Source organism: Hyperolius riggenbachi, chromosome 5 (assembly GCF_040937935.1).
Source record: "Hyperolius riggenbachi isolate aHypRig1 chromosome 5, aHypRig1.pri, whole genome shotgun sequence".
Lineage (NCBI taxonomy): Eukaryota > Metazoa > Chordata > Amphibia > Anura > Hyperoliidae > Hyperolius > Hyperolius riggenbachi.
In genome coordinates this window covers 353412702-353435486 of record NC_090650.1, presented here as the reverse complement: position 1 = coordinate 353435486, position 22785 = coordinate 353412702, and the positions used below count along the sequence as shown (strand labels likewise).

The 22785-nt window shown below is 44.3% G+C and overlaps 1 protein-coding gene across 2 annotated transcripts in view; it reads left to right on the top strand.

The window, feature by feature from the left end:
- PDE7A (phosphodiesterase 7A) overlaps nt 1-22785 on the top strand; it is a 137985-nt gene that overhangs the window by 81199 nt on the left and 34001 nt on the right. For both annotated transcript variants that reach the window (XM_068237443.1, XM_068237444.1), the window contains exons 3-5: nt 13164-13247; nt 17419-17570; nt 19214-19277. In XM_068237443.1, coding sequence (XP_068093544.1) covers nt 13164-13247; nt 17419-17570; nt 19214-19277 — 300 coding nt within the window. The remainder of the gene's footprint in view (nt 1-13163; nt 13248-17418; nt 17571-19213; nt 19278-22785) is intronic.

Genomic DNA, 22785 nt, shown 5'->3' with positions numbered 1-22785 from the left:
TGGAGCTCTCCTCCTTTCAGGCCACGGGGTCAGCCACACAAGCCAGTACAAGCCAAGTAAGTACTTTGATACTGGCAGGGGATAGCAAGTTTGTTGGCAGCTCACTTATGGTGGTTCTGTTCTTTTTCAGAACCCAAGACCTGCTTCCTCCATGGATGTATCTGAATCCAGGACCTGTGGGATCTGTCGTAAAAAAACTTGCTGTTTCCTATCCAAAACCCTTATGTAATGCTTGCATTTTGTCTGTGGTGAAGCATGAAGGTGGAGACATGTTTAACCACTTCGCCATATCTGGACGCATATATCCGTCCAGATAGGCAGTGGTGCTGCAGCCGTGTGGTGCGCGCGATCGGGCGCGCTCCCGCTGCCTCCCGCTGCCCCCCCGATCAGTGAATGGGAATATAATTCCCATTCACCGATCTAAATCCCCGGCAGAAATACCGACGCTTTCTCATCAGAGAGTGTGGTATTTCTGCCCCCAGGAAACTTCTTCTCTTCTTTTTAGTTCCTAGATGCGACATCGTTCGCATCTAGGAATTTTTTGAATGTGGCCATCTTGTGGCCAAATAGTAAACTGCACCCACATACCTGTATTGAATAAAAAAATACATTACATTACATCTAAAATTGGCTATTTACCTCCCAAACTAAAATTACCCAGATACAGTTTTGTATTAAAAAAAAAATTAAAAAAATTACAATTAAAAAAAAAAAAAAAAAACTACATAAATAGTTACCTAAGGGTCTGAACTTTTTAAATATACATGTCAAGAGAGTATCTTATTAAATTTTTTTAAAATTATAAGCTTGTAAATAGTGATGGACGCAAATTGAAAAAATGCACCTTTATTTCTAAATAAAATATCGGCGCCATAAATTGTGATAGGGATGTAATTTAAATGGTGTAATAAGCGGGACAAATGGGCACATAAAATGCATGGGTTTTAATTACTGTAGCATGTATTAATTTTAAACTATAATGGCCAAAAACTGAGAAATAATGATTTTTTTTCCATTTCTATCTTAATCTTCCTGTTAAAATGTATTTACAGTAAAGTGGCTCTTAGCAAAATGTACTACCTAAAGAAAGCCTAATTAGTGGCGGAAAAAACGAGATATAGATCAATTAATTTTGATAAGTAGCGATAAAGTTATTAGCGAATGAATGGGAGGTGAACATTGCTCGGATGCATAAGATTTTCGAAGCTGTAGGCTGAAGTGGTTAATAGTATGCTTACGAAATTTCAGGATCAATTATCTGAAAAATTTCTGAATGCTAATGTTTCCACTGCTTCACCATCAGAGTCTAGGGTATCTCAGCAAGATGAGGGTGCTGACTTACCTAGGCCATTCCAACAGCCAAGGGTTTTGGGGGTCCTCTTCGGAGGAAGCGGAGCCAGCTGGGGGGGGTCTTCTGGCCAGAAAGACGAGACACCTAGGTACTCCTCAAGGGGTAAATTTAAATTACTCCCTGAACAATCAGATTAATTATTGGAGTTCATTTATTCTGCTCTTAATATTCAGTTTGATTTCCCGAAACCTTTTAGTAGAAGATGAGATGTATTCGGAACATTTAGTGTCTTAAAGGGTTAGTGTTTCTGGTTCACAAAACCATGCGTGACTTAATGGAAACAGAGTGGAAGGAACCAGATAAAAAGCTGGTAATTAACAAAGTGTTTAAAAGACACTATCCATTCAATGAAGAGGAACAGTCTAAATGGTCAAAATGCCCAATACTAGACCTAGCCATTTCAAAATTATCCAAAGATGCACCCATCCCATTGGAAGACACAGGTGCTCTGAGATCTTTCTGACAGAAAAATGAAAGCTCTTCTTAAGAAATCGTGGGAAGCGGTTTCCGCCTCATGTGCACCTAATTTAGCAGTGACCTGTACTGCTCGGTGCTTGATCATTTGGTTGCAGGAGATGCAATCTCTTTTGAAGAGTAGTTCCATTGAATATGAATTTACAAGTGCAGTGCAGAAAAAATATGGATTGCATGCTGCAGATTTCTGCATCATGCATCCGTTTCATATACAATGATTAATAGCCGCATAAGGATTTCCGTGTTAACATTCGTGGAAAGTAATCTACATACAGAAAAACTAGTGGACATAGACCCACAAAGCTGAAGAGTGGGCAAATTGTGGCCTGGCAAAAAGGAAAATTAAATTTATTTTTTTACATGATTTTGTGTTTGAAACTTTTATTTTACTCAAAATGTATACTAGATCCTTGCTTGAAACATTTTAACCACTTGCCGACCAGGGGAATTTTCACTGATCGGTGCTGCGTGGGCTCTACAGCCCGCAGCACCGATCAGCAGTGCAGCAGGGTGATCAGACTACCCCCCTTTTTTCCCCACTAGGGGGATGTCCTGCTGGGGGGGTCTGATCGCCGCCGGCCATTAGTGGGTAGCGGGGGGGGGGGGGGGCTCCTCAAAGCCCCCCTCCGCAGCGTTTTGTGCGCTCCCTCCCTCCCCTTACCTCCCTCTCCCTTCCTGGGCTGCGCAGGATGGATATCCGTCCTGCGCATTGTGGGATAGGCTTCAGCCTATCATATGCCGGCGATCCCCGGCCAATCAGAGGCCGGGGATCGCCGATCTGCCTTACGGCGCTGCTGCGCAGCAGCGCCGTATCATGTAAACAGCGGGGATTTCTTCCCCGCCTGTTTACATTTTGCCGGCGAGCCGCTATCGGCGGCTCTCCGGCTGTTCACGGAGACACCCTCCGTGAACTGACATGGAAAGGCCGCTCGATCGAGCGGCCGTTTCCATGGTAACCCGCAGACGACCAGTTTTCGCCAATCGGCGCTAGCTGGTCGTCAAGAGGTTAAGTTACAGGCAAAAATTAATTGAACCACTTGCACGAAAATCCAACAGAAATTGAGCACCAGAGAGGTTAATTGTATCGTCTGGCAAATCAAACCCATTTCTACCATGACAGTAGATAAAAAATTCTGGAAATTCTTTTTTCCCCCAATTGAAAAAAAAATTGCTTTCAAATTTTCTAATAAGAAAAAAACAATGGGCAATTGAATGTTTGGTTCCATAGCATATGGCCACCGTAAAGCTCTAAGCTACTACCCATGGCGCTGTCACTAAATACAGCACAGATGATTTTTTTTTAAAAGCAGAAAACTTACATACTAGAACAACCCCACCTCGGTTCAAATATTTATGGGGACAGCATGACCATGCAGGAATCTGTAATACAGAAAATTTATACCGACCTGGAGATGATACTTTGTGAGAGCCATTCGCTTTGAATTGCTAACATTTTAGGCAAAGCACAGTTAGGACCACAATCACATGCAATTTAAGTAGTATATAAAAACAGCAGACCATGTAGAGCGTGGGTCCCCAACCTGTGGGCCGCGGCCCACTGGTGGTCCGTGGGCAATTTTCTTTTGGGCTGCGGCGGGTCTGTCACCTCGCCCCCCTCTTCCGTGGCCGCTGCTCCTGTTACCTTATGAGCGGGCGGCCGCTTCTTCTCTTATATTCCCCCAGGCGCCGCTCTCCTGTCTGCAGCATCTCGTATTACAGCAGCGCTTCCTGCGCGGCTGCTGTAAGGAAGGGAAGGAGGCAGGGCAGCGGTTCCCATGGTAACGTCGATGCATATCGCCGCTACAGGAAGCCACTGCCCTGCTTCCTGCCCTTCCTTACAGCAGCCACGCAGGAATCACTGCTGTAATACGAGATGCTGCAGACAGGAGAGCGGCGCCTGGGGGAATATAAGAGAAGAAGCGGCCATAAGGTAACAGGGGTGGGGGGGGGGGGGACACACGACACTACCTACCCATACTAGGGCACTATACTGGGCACTATACTAGCTATATACTGGGCACTATGCTAGCTATATACTGGGCACTATGCTAGCTATATACTGGCCACTATGCTAGCTATATACTGGCCACTATGCCACTATGCTAGCTATATACTGGCCACTATGCTAGCTATATACTGGCCACTATGCTAGCTATATACTGGCCACTATGCTAGCTATATACTGGCCACTATGCTAGCTATATACTGGCCACTATGCTAGCTATATACTGGCCACTATGCTAGCTATATACTGGCCACTATGCTAGTTATATACTGGCCACTATGCTAGCTATATACTGGGCACTATGCTAGCTATATACTGGGCACTATGCTAGCTATATACTGGCCACTATGCTAGCTATATACTGGCCACTATGCTAGCTATATACTGGCCACTATGCTAGCTATATACTGGGCACTATACTAGCTATATACTGGGCACTATGCTAGCTATATACTGGGCACTATGCTAGCTATATACTGGGCACTATACCTGCTATGTACTGGGCACTAACTATACCTGCTATATACTGGGCACTATACCAGCTATATACTGGGCACTATACCAGCTATATACTGGGCACTATACTAGCTATATACTGGGCACTATACTAGCTATACTGGGCAACTATGCTAGCTATGCCGCCGCACCCCAGCCACCCCCCCCCCCCCCCCCCCCCGCTGCACACGACACTGTCCACTAGGTGGCGCGCACACAACACCGCCTCCCCCCCCCCCCTCGGTCCCCGGAGTAAAAGTTGGCCAGAAAGTGGTCCCCGGGCCGGAAAAGTTTGGGGACCCCTGATAGTCCTTGGTCCCCAACTTGTAGTGCATACGGTGCCATATGTGAATCAAATATACATATATGTAAAGTCTTTTTTCTTTTTTTTTTATTCTTTTGGTTAAATAAAAGTGCACTTTGCAGGGAATACAGTGCTTGCAAAAATGCACTTTTTACTTGGTAATTAAATAATTGTATTTTGCTGGCATTTCCAGCCTGCTTAGGTTAATGTGCACGACTAGTGCCGGACTACCACATGATTAACGTTTTTTGGACTGCTGGGATACTGCCAGGCTCTGTGTTGCTGAGGTAAAATTAATTGACTATGTCCAGGTTTTAGTAATGTTGCTCTGTCCTGTTATGCTGGGTAGGCACCATAAGTTTTTCCTCTCGATAGATTGATTCGATAGATAATTTCCGACATGTCCGATATTCCTTCCGATCGATTCTGCACTCGATTTCTCATAGAAGTGAATGGAAAAAGATAAGAAAAATGAGCAGAAGGTAAGAGAATCAAGCGCAGAATCGAGCGGAAAAACGTATCCTGTGTACCCAGCATCCGGACACTGCTGATTAGCCTTTTAGCCTTTCATCTGAAGTAAAGGTTTATATTTACACAGAGGTCTGAGGTTTTATGTATTCTTGGTTCGCATTAACATTTTATTGTGCTTAACATGTTATAAAATTGAAACCTGGTAAGAAAAAATGCAGTATTTATTTCATCCCCATTTAAACTATTGGCTTATTACTTTTAGTATCTACACCAGGGGTGCCCAATGGGTAGATCGCGGTCTACCAGTAGATCGCGAAGGACTTCATTGTAGATCCTGACCGCGCTACAACCTCTGATCTACACTATAAGCTGTTATATTGTGCTTTATGGTAAACTAGCTGCAGTGTGTGGTCTTCCGTAATTGGAGAGAAAAAAATTCTTCCTGCTTTTTGTGAATTATTTCTGTTTATACTTTTTAGGACGTCGTCTTAAATTAGATTTTCCGTTTGGCAGCTTCATTTGCCTAGATAACACGTCTTGTAAAGGAAAACAGAAAGGGACTTCAATTTCTTAGTAGGACTAGTACTGTATGCACCTATGTTTATCTCATTATGTCACATGTCATTTCAAATGTGCTTGAAAGAGAGTTTATCACCATGCAGCCTTGCACTGTGTAAGATATTAGATGCAGAGACAATTTGTCTCATTGGAAATTAGGCTCACATTGCTTGATGGAAGTGTTTAAGATCTCCAATCCCATCTTCTACTTCTTTCTTCTATGGCCAAAGCACAAGTATTTTTATTCATAGCATGGAAATTCTTTATTACACATAACATGTGATTTTAGTTATCCTGACATGCCTTATTTATTCACGTGAAATGCGATTTTAGTTGGTGGTAAGTCTACTTAAACATTGCCTAAACCATGAGCTAAAGCTAGCAGCTGCATGTAACCTGGTTTTGCATGTGATGTTGGCTTTTATGTATATTGTATGTATGACCTTCTTTCACTTACAGGTGTGATGCTATTGACAAAATAAAGGCTCTCTCCCCAGCTGCAAATGACTGAATTGCATTAGATGTCAGCTGCCTGTTAAGGGGCCCATACACCTAACGATTTTCTCGCCGATATACAGCCGTTTCGATCACAGTGATCGAAACTACTGTGAAATCGCCCGCGCACACCGCTGACAGAACGATCGATTTCCGTCCGAAATCGATCGTTCCCGTCGACCCATCCGTGCGGAAGATTTTTCTCGGTCGCTGGAGGGTCGGGAGTGCGTCGTTAGCGGCGTTCGAATGCCCGACGACCGACACAATACAGAGGTAATACATTACCTGCTCCAGCCGGCGCGAGTCCCCTGGTCTTCTTCTCCGCTTCGGGCTCCAGAGCTACACAGAACTTCCTGTCCCGGCAGGAAGTTTAAACAGTAGAGCGCCCTCTACTGTTTAAACTTCCCCTGGACAGGAAGTTCAGTAGCTGGAGCGTGGCAGGGCCGGAGCGGAAAAGAAGACAGCGGGGACTCGCGCCGGCTGGAGCAGGTAATGTATGCAGGGGGGGGGCGGCAGCAGCGGCAGATCCACAGATTGTGATCGGTTTCAGGCTGAAATCGATTCACAATCTGTTTGCAGTAAAGGTGGCCATACGATCCCTCTCTGATCAGATTCGATCAGAGAGGGATCTATCTGTTGGTCGAATCTGATGGCAAATCGACCAGTGTATGGCCGCCTTAAGGTGTCCATACACTAATCAGTTTTCCCCGACAGATTCAATCAATGTGATGGAGACCAATGCCCCAGCTGGCTGCCCAATTGTAATTTTGTTAGGATTTCAGCTGAAATCCTATAAATCCTATCAAAATTATCTATTTGTACCGAGAGAAGATCTAGCTAGAGAAGGGGTTGGGGCATGGCGGTAGGCAATTGCATAGTGTACCATAGTCTATTTCGGGCTCTAGGTCTCCCCATAGCTAAGAGTAGCTGCCCCGGTGGTAGGCAATTGCATAGGGCCACATAGCGGTGGCTGGGTCCCCAGGTCTTCCCACAACTAAGAGTAGCTGTCCCGGCATCGGGCAATTTCATAGGGCCACATAGCTGAAGATGGGGCCCCCAGGTCTCCCCACAGCTATGTGTGCTCCCCTGGCGGTAGGCAATTACATAGGGCCACATAGCTGGAGATGGGCTTCCTCAGATCTATATATGTACAACAAGACACGCACACCTTGTATATTAGATGCAAAAAAAGTTGTGTATTATACAAAAGATGCTTGACAAACCGATCATACTGATGCAGAATTATGCAAATTGTCATGTTATGTTTCACAAAAATAGCAGTGCTCATACATGATGTAACCTGAGATATAACTTGTATACAGACAGTCTGGCCCAAAAAATTGGTCCTAATGCAACATCAAAGTCCATAAGAAAATACATCAAGTTTGCTGGAATATATAATGAGCAGCTGCAGTGTGAGTCTCTGAAACATGCCAAACAGCAAAACCAGCACACAGTTCAAATAGTAGAAACACAGTGTGGTAGAGGGGGTGACCCCCGCCAAGAATTACCCAGACGGTGCGTCGTTTCGAACAAAAGTTGGTTATCAATGTGCTGTCAAGCAGGAAGGAAACTAGCAGTGATGGCAGCGGCAACCCCCTCCGATCTATCACCAGTTTATGGTGCTCCTCCGGGGCCCCTGCAGAATTTTTACGGCAGCAGAGTGAACTCCCCTGTCTGGCCAGAGCACTCCATCCGGTGTCCTTTTAAGCTTCATCCTCCCCGATGCCTGTTCTGTGACCCAGCAGCATGGTGCGTGGGCACATACATGCTGCTGCGTCACTGAGAACAGGTTCCTGGAAGATAAAGGTGGAAGCACACTGGCTGGGCAAGGAGAGTGTGCTCTGCTGCCATGAGTACTCTGCAGGGGCCCCAGGGGAGTACAATCAGCTTGGGGTTGCGCATCAGCCAGTGTTATAGCCCCAGGGGGGGGACAATACTATTTGGGGGGAAATAAGGTCATAGCAGTTCCATAAACTTTTTTTTTTTTTTTTTTTTAATAATAGATTTCATTCTGAAATCTATGCATGTGTAGTGTTTGGCAGGAATAGATCCCTCTCTGATCAGATTCTGACCTGAAAGGGATCTATCTTTTGGCCAAATCTGGTTCCCATCTATAAGGTTACCCCAAAGCCGAGAAACCACCTGAAGACACAGGAAGATAGATCAGGGAACTTCACAGCGACGCCTCCCGATGAACAAGCATTCCCTGATCAATCTTCCTACACGAGGAAACACACAATGGCACACGGAAGGTCAAATGTTTGGGAGTCATATGGGATCTTAAAGATCTGATCCATGTTGTAAAATGTCCATTTCATTGTGCGCACGTACCCATGCGCCAGATTGCAGAAACAATCGCTCATCTTGCAAAAAAAAAAAAAATGCTGGTTGTCAGAAAAACGTGCAGAAATACGCTAAATGGGTATGAGCCTTTAGTAAGTAAGTAGGAGGGAAGATCTGAGCCATCACAATGTTTACATTTCCAGATCATACATCTGTTACAAAAGACTGCTGAACCAGAAGGGAAATTTTGCATTTGGGTGGAGTGTTCCTTGAAATACTCAAATTCAATCCTTCAAAATGAATTGGAGCACTCGCATTTCTAAAGCATATATAAGGTGCTTTCAACTGCTTGTCCTATGTTCCTGAAAGACATTTCAGTCCTACTGCAAGAAACTTCTTCAGTTCAAGTGAAGTGGGAAAGAAATCCCCAGACAGTTGCATGTGCAGATAGTCATATAATCTGGCCAATGGAAGCGATATGGCACTTATTATACAGATGTTAATAGTGATATTTCCAATAAAAATGTACTTTCTTTTTAAACGATCAGGGATACCTGTAAAAATCCCTTCATAGCTGATTACTTGTGCTGCCTAATGCTGAATACACACGGTGCGTTCCCACACTCGATTTCCCGCTCGATTCCCGTCGATTTGTTTTTCCAACATATCCGATTTGGATTTCGATGGATCGTTAGGTCGATTTGGCATACTTTGCATGCGAATCGACCTAACGATCCATCGAAATCCAAATCGGACATGTTGGAAATAAACGAATCGACGGGAATCGAGCGAGAAATCGAGTGCGTGAACGCACCGTGTGGATCCAGCATTAAAGGGAACCTAAACTGAGAGGGATATGGATGTTTCATTTTAAACAATACCAGTTGCCTGACTCTCCTGCTGACCAATTTGCTGCAGTAGTATCTGGATCTCACACCTGAAACAGGCATGCAGCTAATCCAGTCTGACTTCAGTCAGAGCTCCTGATCTGCATGCGTGTTCAGGGGCTGTGGTTTAAAGTATCAGAGAGACAGGATCAGCAGGAGAGTCAGGCAACTGGTATTATTTTAATAGGAAAAATCGACATCCTTCTCCGCTTAGGTTGCCTTTAATGCCAAACTTGGATACGCAGCCTACTAATTGTCTGGATGCTTGTGCAGCTGTTTTCCTCTTTAGGCATAAGTATGTATATCGAGGGCACCACAGTGTGCCACTCTGAATGGGACTGTATTGTAACATCCTGTACATATAGATCTTGTTCCAGGAAGTGGCGTATGTATGTATGTACCTACGTGACCCACGCTGTTGCTAGAGAAATGAGTGCCTTGGCAAGGGGTGAGCTTTGTTAAAGGGAACCTGAAGTGAGAGGGACAGAGGCTGCCATATTTATTTCCTGTTAAACAATGCCAGTTGCCTAGCTGTCCTGCTGATCTCTTTGGCTGCTTGGTTGTCTGATTCACACACCTGAAACAAGCATGTTGCTAACTGGGTCAAACTTGGGTCAGAGCAACTGATCTTCAAAAGAACTCGAGGTGGGTTTCTGCAATCAATATTAGGACACAGAGGCACAATCTGCATACTATCACCAGCCTCTGTGTCCTTAGTGTGCCTCCAGCCGACCAAACCCAACCCCCACCCCGTGTGCTCTGCTGTCCCCCCCTTATAAAAACAGTCAGGCTAGCGACACACAAATTGTCACTAGTCGGCTGTTTACATTCAGATAACAAAAAACAGACTAGAGACAATCTGTGTGTTGCTAGCCTGCTGGTTTTTATAAAGACAAAAGACAAAGACAAACACTTATATAGCGCTTTTCTCCCGGCGGACTCAAAGCGCCAGAGCTGCAGCCACTAGGACGCGCTCTGTAGGCAGTAGCAGTGTTAGGGAGACTTGCCTAATGTCTCCTACTGAATAGGTGCTGGCTTACTGAACAGGCAGAGCCGAGATTCGAACCCTGGTCTCCCGTGTCAGAGGCAGAGCCCTTAACCATTACACTATCCAGTAGAGCATGGGGGGGCGGTTGGAGGCACACTATAAGGACACAGAGGCTGGTGATAGTATGCAGAATGTGCCTCTGTGTCCTAATATTGATTGAAGAAGCCCACCTCGGGTTCTCTTTCATGCTTGTTCAGGGTCTGTGGCTGAAAGTGTGAAAGGCAGAGGATCAGCAGGACAGCCTGGCAATTTGCATTGTTTTAAAGTAATGTGTGTTTCAACAAAGTTTGTCAGGAAGGCAGGCGAGTAGGTAAGCTTTACATCTTTATAGCTACAAATTTGGGAGCACCATTAAAGAGAATGTAAAGTGAAATTTCTCTAAGTGCTTGGCTGAAAGTGTGTGATTTTAAGATTGTTTAGGCAAGCCTGATAAAACAGCATTGTATATTAATGAGAAATGGTTTTGCAACCCCCAAAGGTACGTACACATGTCTGATATTTCTGAGCGACTTATCGTTCAAACTGGTCGTTTAAACAGTTTGGCGTGTGTACAAACAATCGTTAGACTGACAGCAGCAGTTTTGACTGATCCGCTTGGCGGATCCGTGGACCTAACTGTCATTCAAACGACAGTTAGGTCCATACGTGTATAGAAACTACTTGTTGTTTGCAAGTCTATTAGTTTGACGCTAAAAGACATTCAAACAACAAGTATGATCAGTCATTTGATCTGGTCAATCGTTCTATCCGTTCCATTGACCATTCAAATGACATGTAAATTAGCTGTAATTAGCATTTCAAATGTTTTGTTGTCTGTGTGTACATGGAGTCTGAACAACTTTTTTGTTTGACAAGTCGTTCAAACGTCCGGTTTGAACGACAGTCGGGCATAAAATCAGATGTGCGTACGCACCTTAAAGAGACACTGAAGCGAGAATAATTCTCGCTTCAGAGCTCATAGTTAGCAGGGGCACGTGTGCCCCTGCTAAACCGCCGCTATCGCGCCACTAAACGGGGGTCCCTTCACCCCTAAACCCCCCCCCCCCCCCCGCAAAATCAACGACCAAATTGGTCGTAGATTTTGCTGCTCCTAGAGGCAGGGCTAACGGCTGCAGCCCTGCCTCCAGTCGCGCATCGCCGCCTCTCCCCCGCCCCTCTCAGTGAAGGAAGACTGAGAGGGGCGGGGGAGAGGCGGAGATACGTGCTGACAGACGCGCGTGGGGCAGGGCTGCGGCGGTTAGCCCTGCCTCAATCTGGAAGAGATCCCCGGTTGCTCGGAGGGGATTTATGAGGTAAGGGACCCCCGTTTAGCGGCGCGATGCTAACTATGAGCTCTGAAGCGAGATTTATTCTCGCTTCAGAGTCTCTTTAACTGTTCCCGTTTGATATAGGCTTTGTGCACACGCTAGGTGGTTCTTGTCCAATGAGTCAGGCAAAAAACAGCATTGGAAATTTGGGTGCACCAGGCACTGCCAAAGGCCATTATGGGAATTACGGCTATATAGTAATGTGGGCACCGTCGAGAGACGGAGCTCAAATTTTAATAAAAACAGCCTTCAGCTGAATTATGTCTTACCCCACAGCCCATGGTGGCTTGGAGGGGGAATAGTAATTAACGCCGCTGAGACTTTTGCAGGAGCAGTGTGAGACGTTTTTCTGCTTCAACCTGCGCCCAAATTGCCCCGCACCTTAAGTGGCTGGATCGTGCACTGTCTTTGACATGGAAGAACAGGGTTTGAATCCGGTCTAGGGACAGTACCTATACAGTAAGGAGTTCAAGGCAAGACTCCCTAACACTACAGGGTGGCCTCTTAGGCGCCCCTAGTGGCTGCAGCTCTTGAGCGCTTTGAGTCAGACAGGAGAAAAGGGCTATAGAAATGTTTGGCGGGCGGATCGCTCAAACTCAGTCTTATCACGCGAACGACAGTCTGTACACACGCCTGATTTGGCGTACGGACGACGGGACGTTCAAACGACCCGTTGTTTGCAAAAATCAGACGTGTGTATGGGCCTTAAGTAATCATTTGCACAATGATCGTCATTTGGCTTTTGTTAGCTGGGATCAGTAGATTTTCTCCACATAGTGTCTGGGTATTTCTTCCTAACTGCATCTGAACTGAAGAAGTTTGTTATAACCACAAAGCATCCTCAAACTCCATTAGGGTATCTAGTTGAAACATATTTTGTGATTTTTAGATACAGATGGCTTAGTGAAGGTTGTAATTTACCCGACAGTTGAATTTAATGACACATGTTAACCTGCAGTGGATAATTCATGATGTGACACTGTCATATGTTAATACTGAGTTTTGGTATTTTGATAGGCTCTTGTGTAATATTCAAACAGCTGAGTGCAAGTAAGTAACCTTTAGGGGGGACCATATGGCATTATTTAGTGGGAAGCTGAGCTGCTAAAAGCCACCATTCCTAGGTGCTGAGCCTTGCACATTATGCAGACTATCCTGTTTGTGAGCATCCCCGCAGGCCAGTAATACTGAATGAACAGTGTATTGTCACCATAAGGTGCCTTGTGCCATTACAGTGTACCCACATACAGTCTAGGCTCATCTGAATGCTTAACACATGCTTTGACCCGGTTTGCGCAGGCAGTTATTGACCCCACTCTATAGGAGCATGCAGTTGCACGTTGGAAAGTTCAGTTCTGGACTTGTGTAAGATACTGATTGGTGTTCTTTCTTTTATTTAATCCTTTTTCTTTTTTCCCCCTCTTTCGTATTGCTAATTACAAAACGTCTTCTGTGAGTGTCAATCTTCCATTTTTCTTCTAGGAGATGTCAGAGTAAGAAGCAGAGCTGGCTTTGAACCTGAAAGACGAGGCTCTCACCCTTACATTGATTTTCGTATTTTGCACTGTAAGTCAAAAACTAGCAACATGGTTACCCTAGTCATTGCTATATTAACTTTTCACCACTAGATGTCAGTATTGAGTGTGTGTGTTCATACTGTAAGGGGTCGGGGAAAATGAGTTGAACTTACCCGGGGCTTCTAATGGTCTCCCGCAGACATCCTGTGCCCACGCAGCCACTTACCGATGCTCCGGCCCCGCCTCCGGTTCACTTCTGGAATTTCAGACTTTAAAGTCTGAAAACCACTGCGCCTGCATTGCCGTGTCCTCGCTCCCGCTGATGTCACCAAGAGCGTACTGCGCAAGCACAGACCATACTGGCCCTGCGCAGTACGCTCCTGGTGACATCAGCAGGAGCGAGGACACGGCAACGCAGGCGCAGTGGTTTTCAGACTTCCAGAAGTGAACTGAAGGCGAGGCTGGAGCTTCGGTGCGTCGCTGCGCGGGCACAGGGCGTCTGCGGGGGACTATTAGAAGCCCCGGGTAAGTTCAACTCATTTTCCCCCGACCCCCTCACAGTATTCCTTTAAAGAAAACCTGAGATGAACACCTCAGAATTTTATACCTGGGTATTCCTCTAGTTCCTTGTAGTCTCTGTCTCTCAAATTCTGTACGGTACCCTCTGTTGCGTCGCAGTCTGGTGTGGTAATTTGCACATGCACGGTCCTAGCCTCGCACGCTCGTATTTGCAGTTCACAAAGACTGTAACTGCACTTGTGCAGAAAGCCCAGCTACAGGAGCATGATGGTATGATGTGAGTGGCCAGGATTGCGCATGGCCTCACATTAGCACAACTGAGGGAACCGAACTGAACCCGATAGGTGTTCATCTTTCTTTTGTTGGAAAAAAAAAGTAAATTTTGTACATTTACAGCGAACACTTTGATTCCAGCGCAGGAGCCTTGGGCGCAGCAGTGAGTAACTTCAGCGACGTCAGAAGACGGAGCTGAAGTTACTTATAAAACACTATAATTCGGCCTCCAGCAATTGCTGGACCAAATTATTTCATTCCCCACCATCCATGGCAGCCTGGAGGGGAAATAGTATTACATGTCGATTGGAATTTATGCAGGAGCAGGATCAGCTGTACCGGCTGTATCCAGCGCCCAAGTCTCCTGCGCCGATTCCTCTCGTACGCCGTTTACAGAGGGATTTACAAATTGATTTCAATACAAAATACCATTCATGTGGAGAACCGAACTGATAAGCACAATGTACATGGTAACTTGTTTCTTCATAACTAGTACGACATAAAGGTGAATCAACACAATGTTAAGATTGTGGTGCGGCCACTTAATATCTGAATAAGTAATGACGGTCCAATATAGGGATTTATAATTTGAAGAGTACATACAAATATAGTAGGGTTACATACCATGGGAATACAATCCAAAGGCATAATCTAGCACATTAAACCAGCAGGTTATATTAAAGTGGACCTGAACTCTTGTACAGGACAGAAGGAAAGCAGAAAGAAATGCAGCCTGTGTGTATCTAGAGTTTAGCCTGTCTAATTCCCCCTCATTTGTGTCCAATCACTAGTTGTAATCTGATCTCTCCCATGTCACATGACTGCCTATGGAAGATAAGCAGATAAGATAATTTGAAAGCACAGGCTGTAAGCAATATGTCTCCTTCCATGAATCAGGAAGCAGAAACCGTGTAGATTTATTTTAGGATTTGTATCAGCTGTAACAAAGAAATGTTTATTTTTCTAAAGGTTATTATGCTGTTGTGAAGCTTTTAGAGCAGAGAGGAGTTCTGAGTTCAGGTCTGCTTTAATTCACAAGAATCCTGGTTTCCACGATGAAAGGATCCCAGCTCTGAAGTAGGGTAGTACTTAACCACTTGCCGACCGCGCACTCATAACGCGCGTCGGCAAAGTGGCAGCTGCAGGACCAGCGACGCAGATCTGCGTCGCCGGCTGCATGCTAATTAATCAGGAAGCAGCCGCTCACGCGAGCGGCTGCTTCCTGTCAATTCACGGCGGGGGGGCTCCGTGAATAGCCTGCGGCCCGCCAATCGCGGCTCGCAGGCTAAATGTAAACACAAGAGGAAATAATCCGCTTTGTTTACATTTGTACAACGCTGCTAACAGTAGCAGCGTTGTACTAGATCAGCGATCCCTGGCCAATCAGTGTCCGGGGATCGCTGTCACATGACAGGCAGGAGCCTGTTAAAGGCTGCACATGACAGATCCGTTCCTGTGCAGCCTCCGATCTTCGGGGGAGGGAGGAGAGGGAGAGGGGGAATCCTACGGTGGAGGGGGCTTTCCCCCCCCCCCCCCCCGCCAGCCACACGCAGGCAGGAGCGATCAGACCCCCCCAGCACATCATCCCCCTAGTGGGGAAAAAAGGGGCGCGATCTGGTCGCTCTGCCTGGTGTTTGATCTGTGCTGGGGGCTATAGAGCCCACCCAGCACAGATCTTCTAAAACAGTGCTGGTCCTTAAGGGGGGGTAAAGGCTGGGTCCTCAAGTGGTTAAAGGCAATGTCCAAGCAAAATAAAAAAAGTGAGTTTCACTTACCTGGGGCTTCTACCAGTCCCATGCAGCCATCCTGTGCAATGCGTCCCGCTGACCTCCGAGGTCGGCAAGCTGCCAGCGGGGGACTGGAGCAGCAGCGAGTGACTACGAGGGCACAGGATGGCTGCATGGGGCTGGTAGAAGCCCCAGGTAAGTGAAACTCCTTTTTTTTTTTTTTTTTTTATTTTGCTTGAACCTTCCCTTTAATGTAATTTATCATTCTCTCCACTGATCCCATATAGCATGGAACTTCAGGTGAAATCCTGAGGTGTTCATCTCAGGTTCTCTTTAAACTTGCCAAACAGTTTTCCGTTACCACCCTATTTTGTTTATGATAAATATTATGATCGATAGAATGATCAAGTCATTTATGACAGACTAAAGACCAACATTTTTAGATCGGGGTTTCAATCAATTTTAGCTCTTATGGCACTTCTGAAGTGAGAGCAGCATGGAGGCTCGCCTACTTTATTTCTTTTTAAACCGTAAAAATTGCCTGGCTGATCCTCTGCCTGTAATACTTTTCGCCTTAAAGTGTATCAGAGCTCAGGGAACTAAAAAAGATTTATACAGACCTGCGGCTTCCTCCAGCCCCATAAGCTCCGATTGCTCCCACGCCCCCATCCTCAGTCTTCTGCAGCGCCGGTACTGGATCCCCGCACTTCCGTCAGTCGGAGCCAGTCTGACATAAGAGAAGTGCCCCACGTGCTGCCTGCCATACTGGAAACTTAGAGCGGTTTCGATCAGTTGCTGTGGTTAGCACAGATTTTATGACTCAAATCCAAGATCACTATAGATCAAATGTTCCCATAGGCATATGGTATTTACTGCTGGTATTAAAGGGAACCAGAGACAAAGCATCCTTGTGTATTTTACCATATATATCAGTAAGAACATTAGAGAAAACACCTACCTCGCTCTCTGTTTCATCCTCACTGCTAAAAGTGTCTGTTATCAGCTGTGATAAGAATCCCGGGCTGAGCATTCAGTCTGGCCTTGCAGGGAATAATTATAGCTGAGTCATTATAGCAGAGCCAAAAGGGGGCAGGCTTGGGCTTGAAAAGACACCAGAGAAGACAGACTCGGCTATAATCTTTCTGTAGCAAAGCCAGACTGAGTGCTCAGTCGGGGATTCTTATCAGAGGTGATAACAGTCAGATTAAACAGAGAACAATGAAACAAAGGGCAGATTAGGTGTTTACTGTCATGTTCCCACTGATTTATAAGGTAAAATACAAGAGGGTGCTTCATCTCTGGTTCTCTTTAAGGGGCCAATACACTGCTTGATTTCTGCTGCAAATCTATCAATCGATTCTATAGAATCAATCGATCGAAAATCGATTCTATCAAATCTATCGATCGATTTGCGGCCGATTTTGATTAATGGCCCATAGAGCTGCATTGGATCTAATGGTCCTATAATGCATTTAGATCGATTTCCAATAGATTTCATTTTTATTTTTTATTTTTTTGTCCCTTTCATTTTAAAGATAATATAGTTCCCCCTCTGATTTATGACATCGAAGAAATATTGCATCAAGTTTTTTGCACTAGAAGTATTAAATATCTCTCATAACAATGTTGTTTTCTTATGACTGTAGTCCACTTACTGGAATTACTGTAACCTCCATCTGTGTTGTTTTTTTTTATTTGCAGCACATTCAGAAATTGAAATCTCCTTGTCTGCAAGAAACATACGGAGGTTGCTAAGTTTTCAACGGTACCTTAGGTCCTCTCGCTTCTTCCGTGGTGTCACGCCACAGAATTCACTGTACATTTTGGATGATGATTATAATGGACAAGCCAAGGTTTGCACATGGGATATTTGTTGAAAAAGTTTGCCACACTACACTGTAGTGACTTTTTGGTATTGCAGAAGCGCATGTAAGTTTTGGGAGGACTGATTCTGAAGTGAGAGCTAAATGGAGGCTGACGTGTTTATTTCCTGAAGACTCTGAACAAGCATGCAGATCAGATGTTTCTGGCTGAAATTGGACTTGATGTGACACATGCTTGTTTTAGGTGTGTGTTTCAGCCACTGCTGATGCCCAAATGATCAGCAGGACTGCCAGGAAACTGGTATTTTTTAAAGAGGAACTGTAACCAAGGATTGGACTTCATCCCAGTCAATAGCTGATACCCTCTTTCCCATGGGAAATCTTTACATTTTCTCAGACTGATCAACAGGGGGCTCTGTATGGCTGATATTTTGGTGAAACCCCTCCCACAGTGAGATGTCAGCACCAGGTTGCTGACATCACACTGTGGGAGCCTTGTTGCATTGTGGGAAATGACAGCTGTTTCTAACTGCCAAAAATGCATCAGCTCTTTCCACAGACATCACCTGCCAGCAGTAAAGATGTTGCCATGTGATAAATGTCAGAATGTAAATCAGGGAGAGGAAAGATTTTATAATGGGCAAACACGGACTAAATCATTTATAAATAATTGTTAAAATTAAGCACTTTTTTCATTACATTATTTTCAATGGAGTTTCGCTTTAAGAGAAAATAAATATGGCTGCGTCCTTATGCCTCTCACTTCAGGCTTCCTTTATAGCATGTAAAATGCTCTCAGCATTCAGAAGTATTCTTGCATTTGCAAGGATGAATGGAGAAATTAACAGGAACTTTAACCAAAGATTGAACTTTATCCCAATCAGTAGCTAATACCCCCTTTCCCATGAGAAATCTATTCCTTTTCTAGAATAGATTATGAGGTGAAGTCTGATATTGTACAACTCCTCCAATAGTGTGATGCCATGGTCAGGACAGTTTCCTGTCTGCGAACCTCGCTGCATTGTGGGAAACTTCTGTTTCCAACTGCTAAGCAAGCCATATCTACAGTACCTCTGTACATATACTGTATATCTATTTAAAAAAAACAAAACCTTTTAGCCCAACTTATGTACTGCAACTGGCTGAGTAGAGATGAAAAGGGAGATGGTAATAATTTTGGTTAATGCAAATTCCAGTAAAGATATGCAGCATTTCTCTCGTCCCACTTTCACGATTCCACAGCTTTTCTCATGCAATCCACAGGTGTATAGTGCAATTGTGATGGAACGGGTGGGAAGAAAAACGGGATTGCCAAATTTCCTCAGCCTGGTGCTTTGCGTGAACATTAACTGAAGACCCTGACCATAATTTGGGTGATATTATGCATTGCACATGTGGCACGACTGGTTCTTTAGATACCTGTAGGAGTCAGTAGGTATACAGGTGTGAAGTGACTGTATGATGCTTCTTTTACCATCACACTTGTATTCTTGCACAGCTACTTTTATTGGCACTCCTCTCCACTCTCCATAGAACAGTACATGATGATTGGCCAAGTGGAGTGGGCGTGTCTATACAGAGGCTGCTGGGCAGATGAGTTTTGTCTTTGCTCTAAAACTGGAACAATGAATGTTGTAAGACGTAACATTTTTTTTTTTCTTTTTTTTTTTTAGTGCATGCTGGAAAAAGTTGGAAACTGGAATTTTGATATTTTCCTTTTTGATAGATTGACAAATGGTAAGAGAATGTTCTTGTTTCCTCGTGTATGAGCTTGTCTTTTTATGTTCTCCTTCATGGCAAAGAGAGTGTAAGAAAACTCTGATGAAAGCTGCAATTCCACATTCCATGTTCTGTGCGTTAGCTTGCAGAAATTGAAATCAAACCCAGTTGCAGCCAGAGCTCAATGCCTGTCTCTTCTCTATGTTAGAAGCTATCAGTCTTGCCATGCTGTCTTGTGGGCATACTGAGCCCTCCTGACTTTGAACTCTCCAAATCATTGGCATCTGGCAGGCTAAAGCAAGCTGATATGATTCTGCATTACCCTAAAGCCTCGTAGACATGTATGCGGACTGTTACTTGGGAGGGATCGGGACCGAGCGCTGTAATAGTGCAGGATATTTGGGCGCAGCCGGCGCCACCATAGCCCGTAATAGGAATTACGGCTATAGTGGCGCTCAGTGAGTAACTTCGGCGCCCTCAGAAGGCGAAACTGAAGTTACTTTTAAAACTCTGTAATTCCCCACTATCCACGTGGACCTAGAGGGTGAATAGTAATTATATAATAATGTGCAGCAGCAGTATAAGCAATATATCGGCTGTATCCTGCGCTCAAGTCTCCTGGCGGTGATTTGATATGTGTGAATCAGGACTCACTTGGGCGACACTGGGGGCTAGGCTGCATTTTCACTGGGGGCTAGGCTGCATTTTGTTGAAATGCAGGGGGAGGAGCAATGATGGAGCGGCACAGGGCGGGCAGGGTGAGTGAGAACAAAGCACTCGGTCAAGTTGATCTGCTAGCGGATTGCTAGCAGGGGCACTGAGGGGGTCAGGAACTGCTGTATACCTGATAGATTCTTGGCATAGGTGGCCCCGACTGGCCACCTCAGCGGAGAGCTATCTAGCATGTCACGGAGTTCAAAGGAAGCCTTAAAGTAAACCTGAAAGTTTAAAAAAAAACAGATACCTCGTATACTAATGAGGCTTCCCCCATCTAAATCAGCCAGCCTGATCCATTGCTGGTACCCCTGATATAATGTAAACAATAACATTCGCTGCTAAGCACAGGCGTACTAGCGACTTTTTTGCTCCGACGGAAATGGCCAAGCTTGATCGGGTCAGCTGTACTGCGCAGGCAGAGTGAACCCGATCAGCTTGGCTACTTTCACTGAAGCCTGTGCGGAAGCCCACCATGTGCATAGCGACGACAAGGAGGCTTTTGGGGATCCCAGCACTGGATCACCTCTGCTGAAGAGGACGGGAAGCTTCTTTAGGACCCAGAGGCTTTCCCCTCCCAAGGTAAGGACCCACCAGGGGCACCATTTCCCCCCCCCTGCATGTTTACTTTAAAGGGAACCTAAACTGAGAAGGATATGGATTTTTCCTTTTAAAATAATACCAGTTGCCTGAATCGCCTGCTGATCCTGTGTCTCTAATACTTTTAGCCACAGCCCCTGAACAAGCATGCAGATCAGGTGCTCTGACTGAAGTCAGACTGGATTAGCTGCATGCTTGTTTCAGGGTGTGATTCAGCCACTTTTGCAGCCACAGAGATCAGCTGGACTGCCAGGCAACTGGTATTGTTTAACAGGAAACATCCATATCACTCTCAGTTAAGGTTCCCTTTAAGTGATATGTGATAGATGTGTATGTACAGTGCCTAGCGTACAAATACACTGTGCTCCTTAACTCATTCAGGCAGGTAAAAAAGAAAATATTCAGCAATGCAACTGACAGTTATTCTCCATTCGGGACCAGTCGGACTATAGAGTCCCTCACTGATGAGAAATAACAGCTGTAAAATACTTTCCTGGCAGAGAACGGGGCTTCTGAGAGCAGGGGAGAGCAAAAAAGGGCAATATTACATATATTTTAGCTCTCTGAGACATGGGGCAGACTGTCATTGAGCTGAGAGAAAACTATACATCTACTTTTTTTTTTTTTTTTTTTTTTTTTTAGTTTCAATATGTTTTTATTGAAATAACTCACATAAAGTTCACCATTTCCAAGGCAACAAAATGCCTCCATGTAGGGGCTAGGCAAAAACATTACAATAGTTTGTCAGCAGGGCTTATGGTGAAGGTCATTCTAGAATATGCAATAAACAAAAAAGGAAAGAAATAACAAAAATGAAAAAAAGGAAAAGAACACTGTATCATTAATGATATCAGAATCACAGAGAAATGCTAAGAAGGTAGTCCGAGGGTCATCAGCATAATATAAGCCATGGTAAGAGCACAAAGAAATATGACTGCTGAAGTAGATCCCGCAGCGCCTCAAAAAAATAAATAAATAAGTAGCATATATCTGTGTTGTCTGCATAGTCAACCCAAGGGGTCCAAGTTTTGGTAAATCGCGACATCCTATCTTCAATCATGGTAATCATGCGTTCATGGATCATAATTCTATGAATCCGTGAAATTACTTGTTCTATGTCCAGATATGAGTTTTTCCAGCATGAAGCGAAGTAACCTTGGCGCAATTAACAATATGTTGGACCATTCTGTGAGAAGGATGTTTCATGGTGCTGGGTTTATTTCCTAAAAGAAAGACAGTATGGACCTAAGAATACATCTATTTTTTTTTTTTTAAGGGAATCTGTAGTGAAAATAAACTTATGATATGATTTGTACGAAACTGTACGAAACTCCAGTTGTTATGTATGCAAAAAAAAATGTCACTGAGCTTTCAGAATTTCAAAGTCGCAGAGCGCTCTGGGTTTTGAAGCTTATTATCTCAACTGTCTGTCACTGTATCTTGTTTTTTCTGCAGAGGAAAGTTTCAACAGGTCATTAGCCTGCTCTGTGAAATCATTTAGAATGCTGTGTAGTGTGTAAATTGCAAATATTAGAGAAGGATGCAATGTTATTTAAAAAAAAAACCAAAAAAAACCTATATAACTGAAAATAAAAATAGACTATTTTCTTTGCTACTAATGTTCTATTAATTATCCGTACTACACAACCAATTCAGTATATCATAATTTTTTTGCTTCAGTGTCTCTTTAACCACTTACGTCTATCTGGATCGGGCGCGCTTCCGCCGCCTTCCGCTGCCCCGGAGATCAATGAATGGGAATACAGTTCCCATTCATTGATCTATATCTCCATAAGAAAAACCGACGGCTTCTCTGAAAAGCCGTGATTTTTCTGTTTCACGCCATCCCTTCAGTTCCTGTCATCGAGAGCTCTCACTTACGAGATGAAAAACCAAAAAATGACTGTGGCCATCTTGTGGCCAAATAGTAAAACTACATCTACATACATTTTTTTTAAAATATACACAATCAATTACATTTAAAATTACCTGCTTACCTCCCCACTCCAAAAAAATAAAAATACAATTTTTAATAAAAAAAAAAAAAAAATTAAAAAAAAATTACAATAAAAAAACAAACAAAACATAAATAGTTACCTAAGGGTCTTAACTTTTTTTAATATGCATGTCAAGAGAGTATATTACTATACGTTTTTAAATTATAAACTCATAAATGGTGATGGACGCAAATTGATAAAATGCACCTTTATTT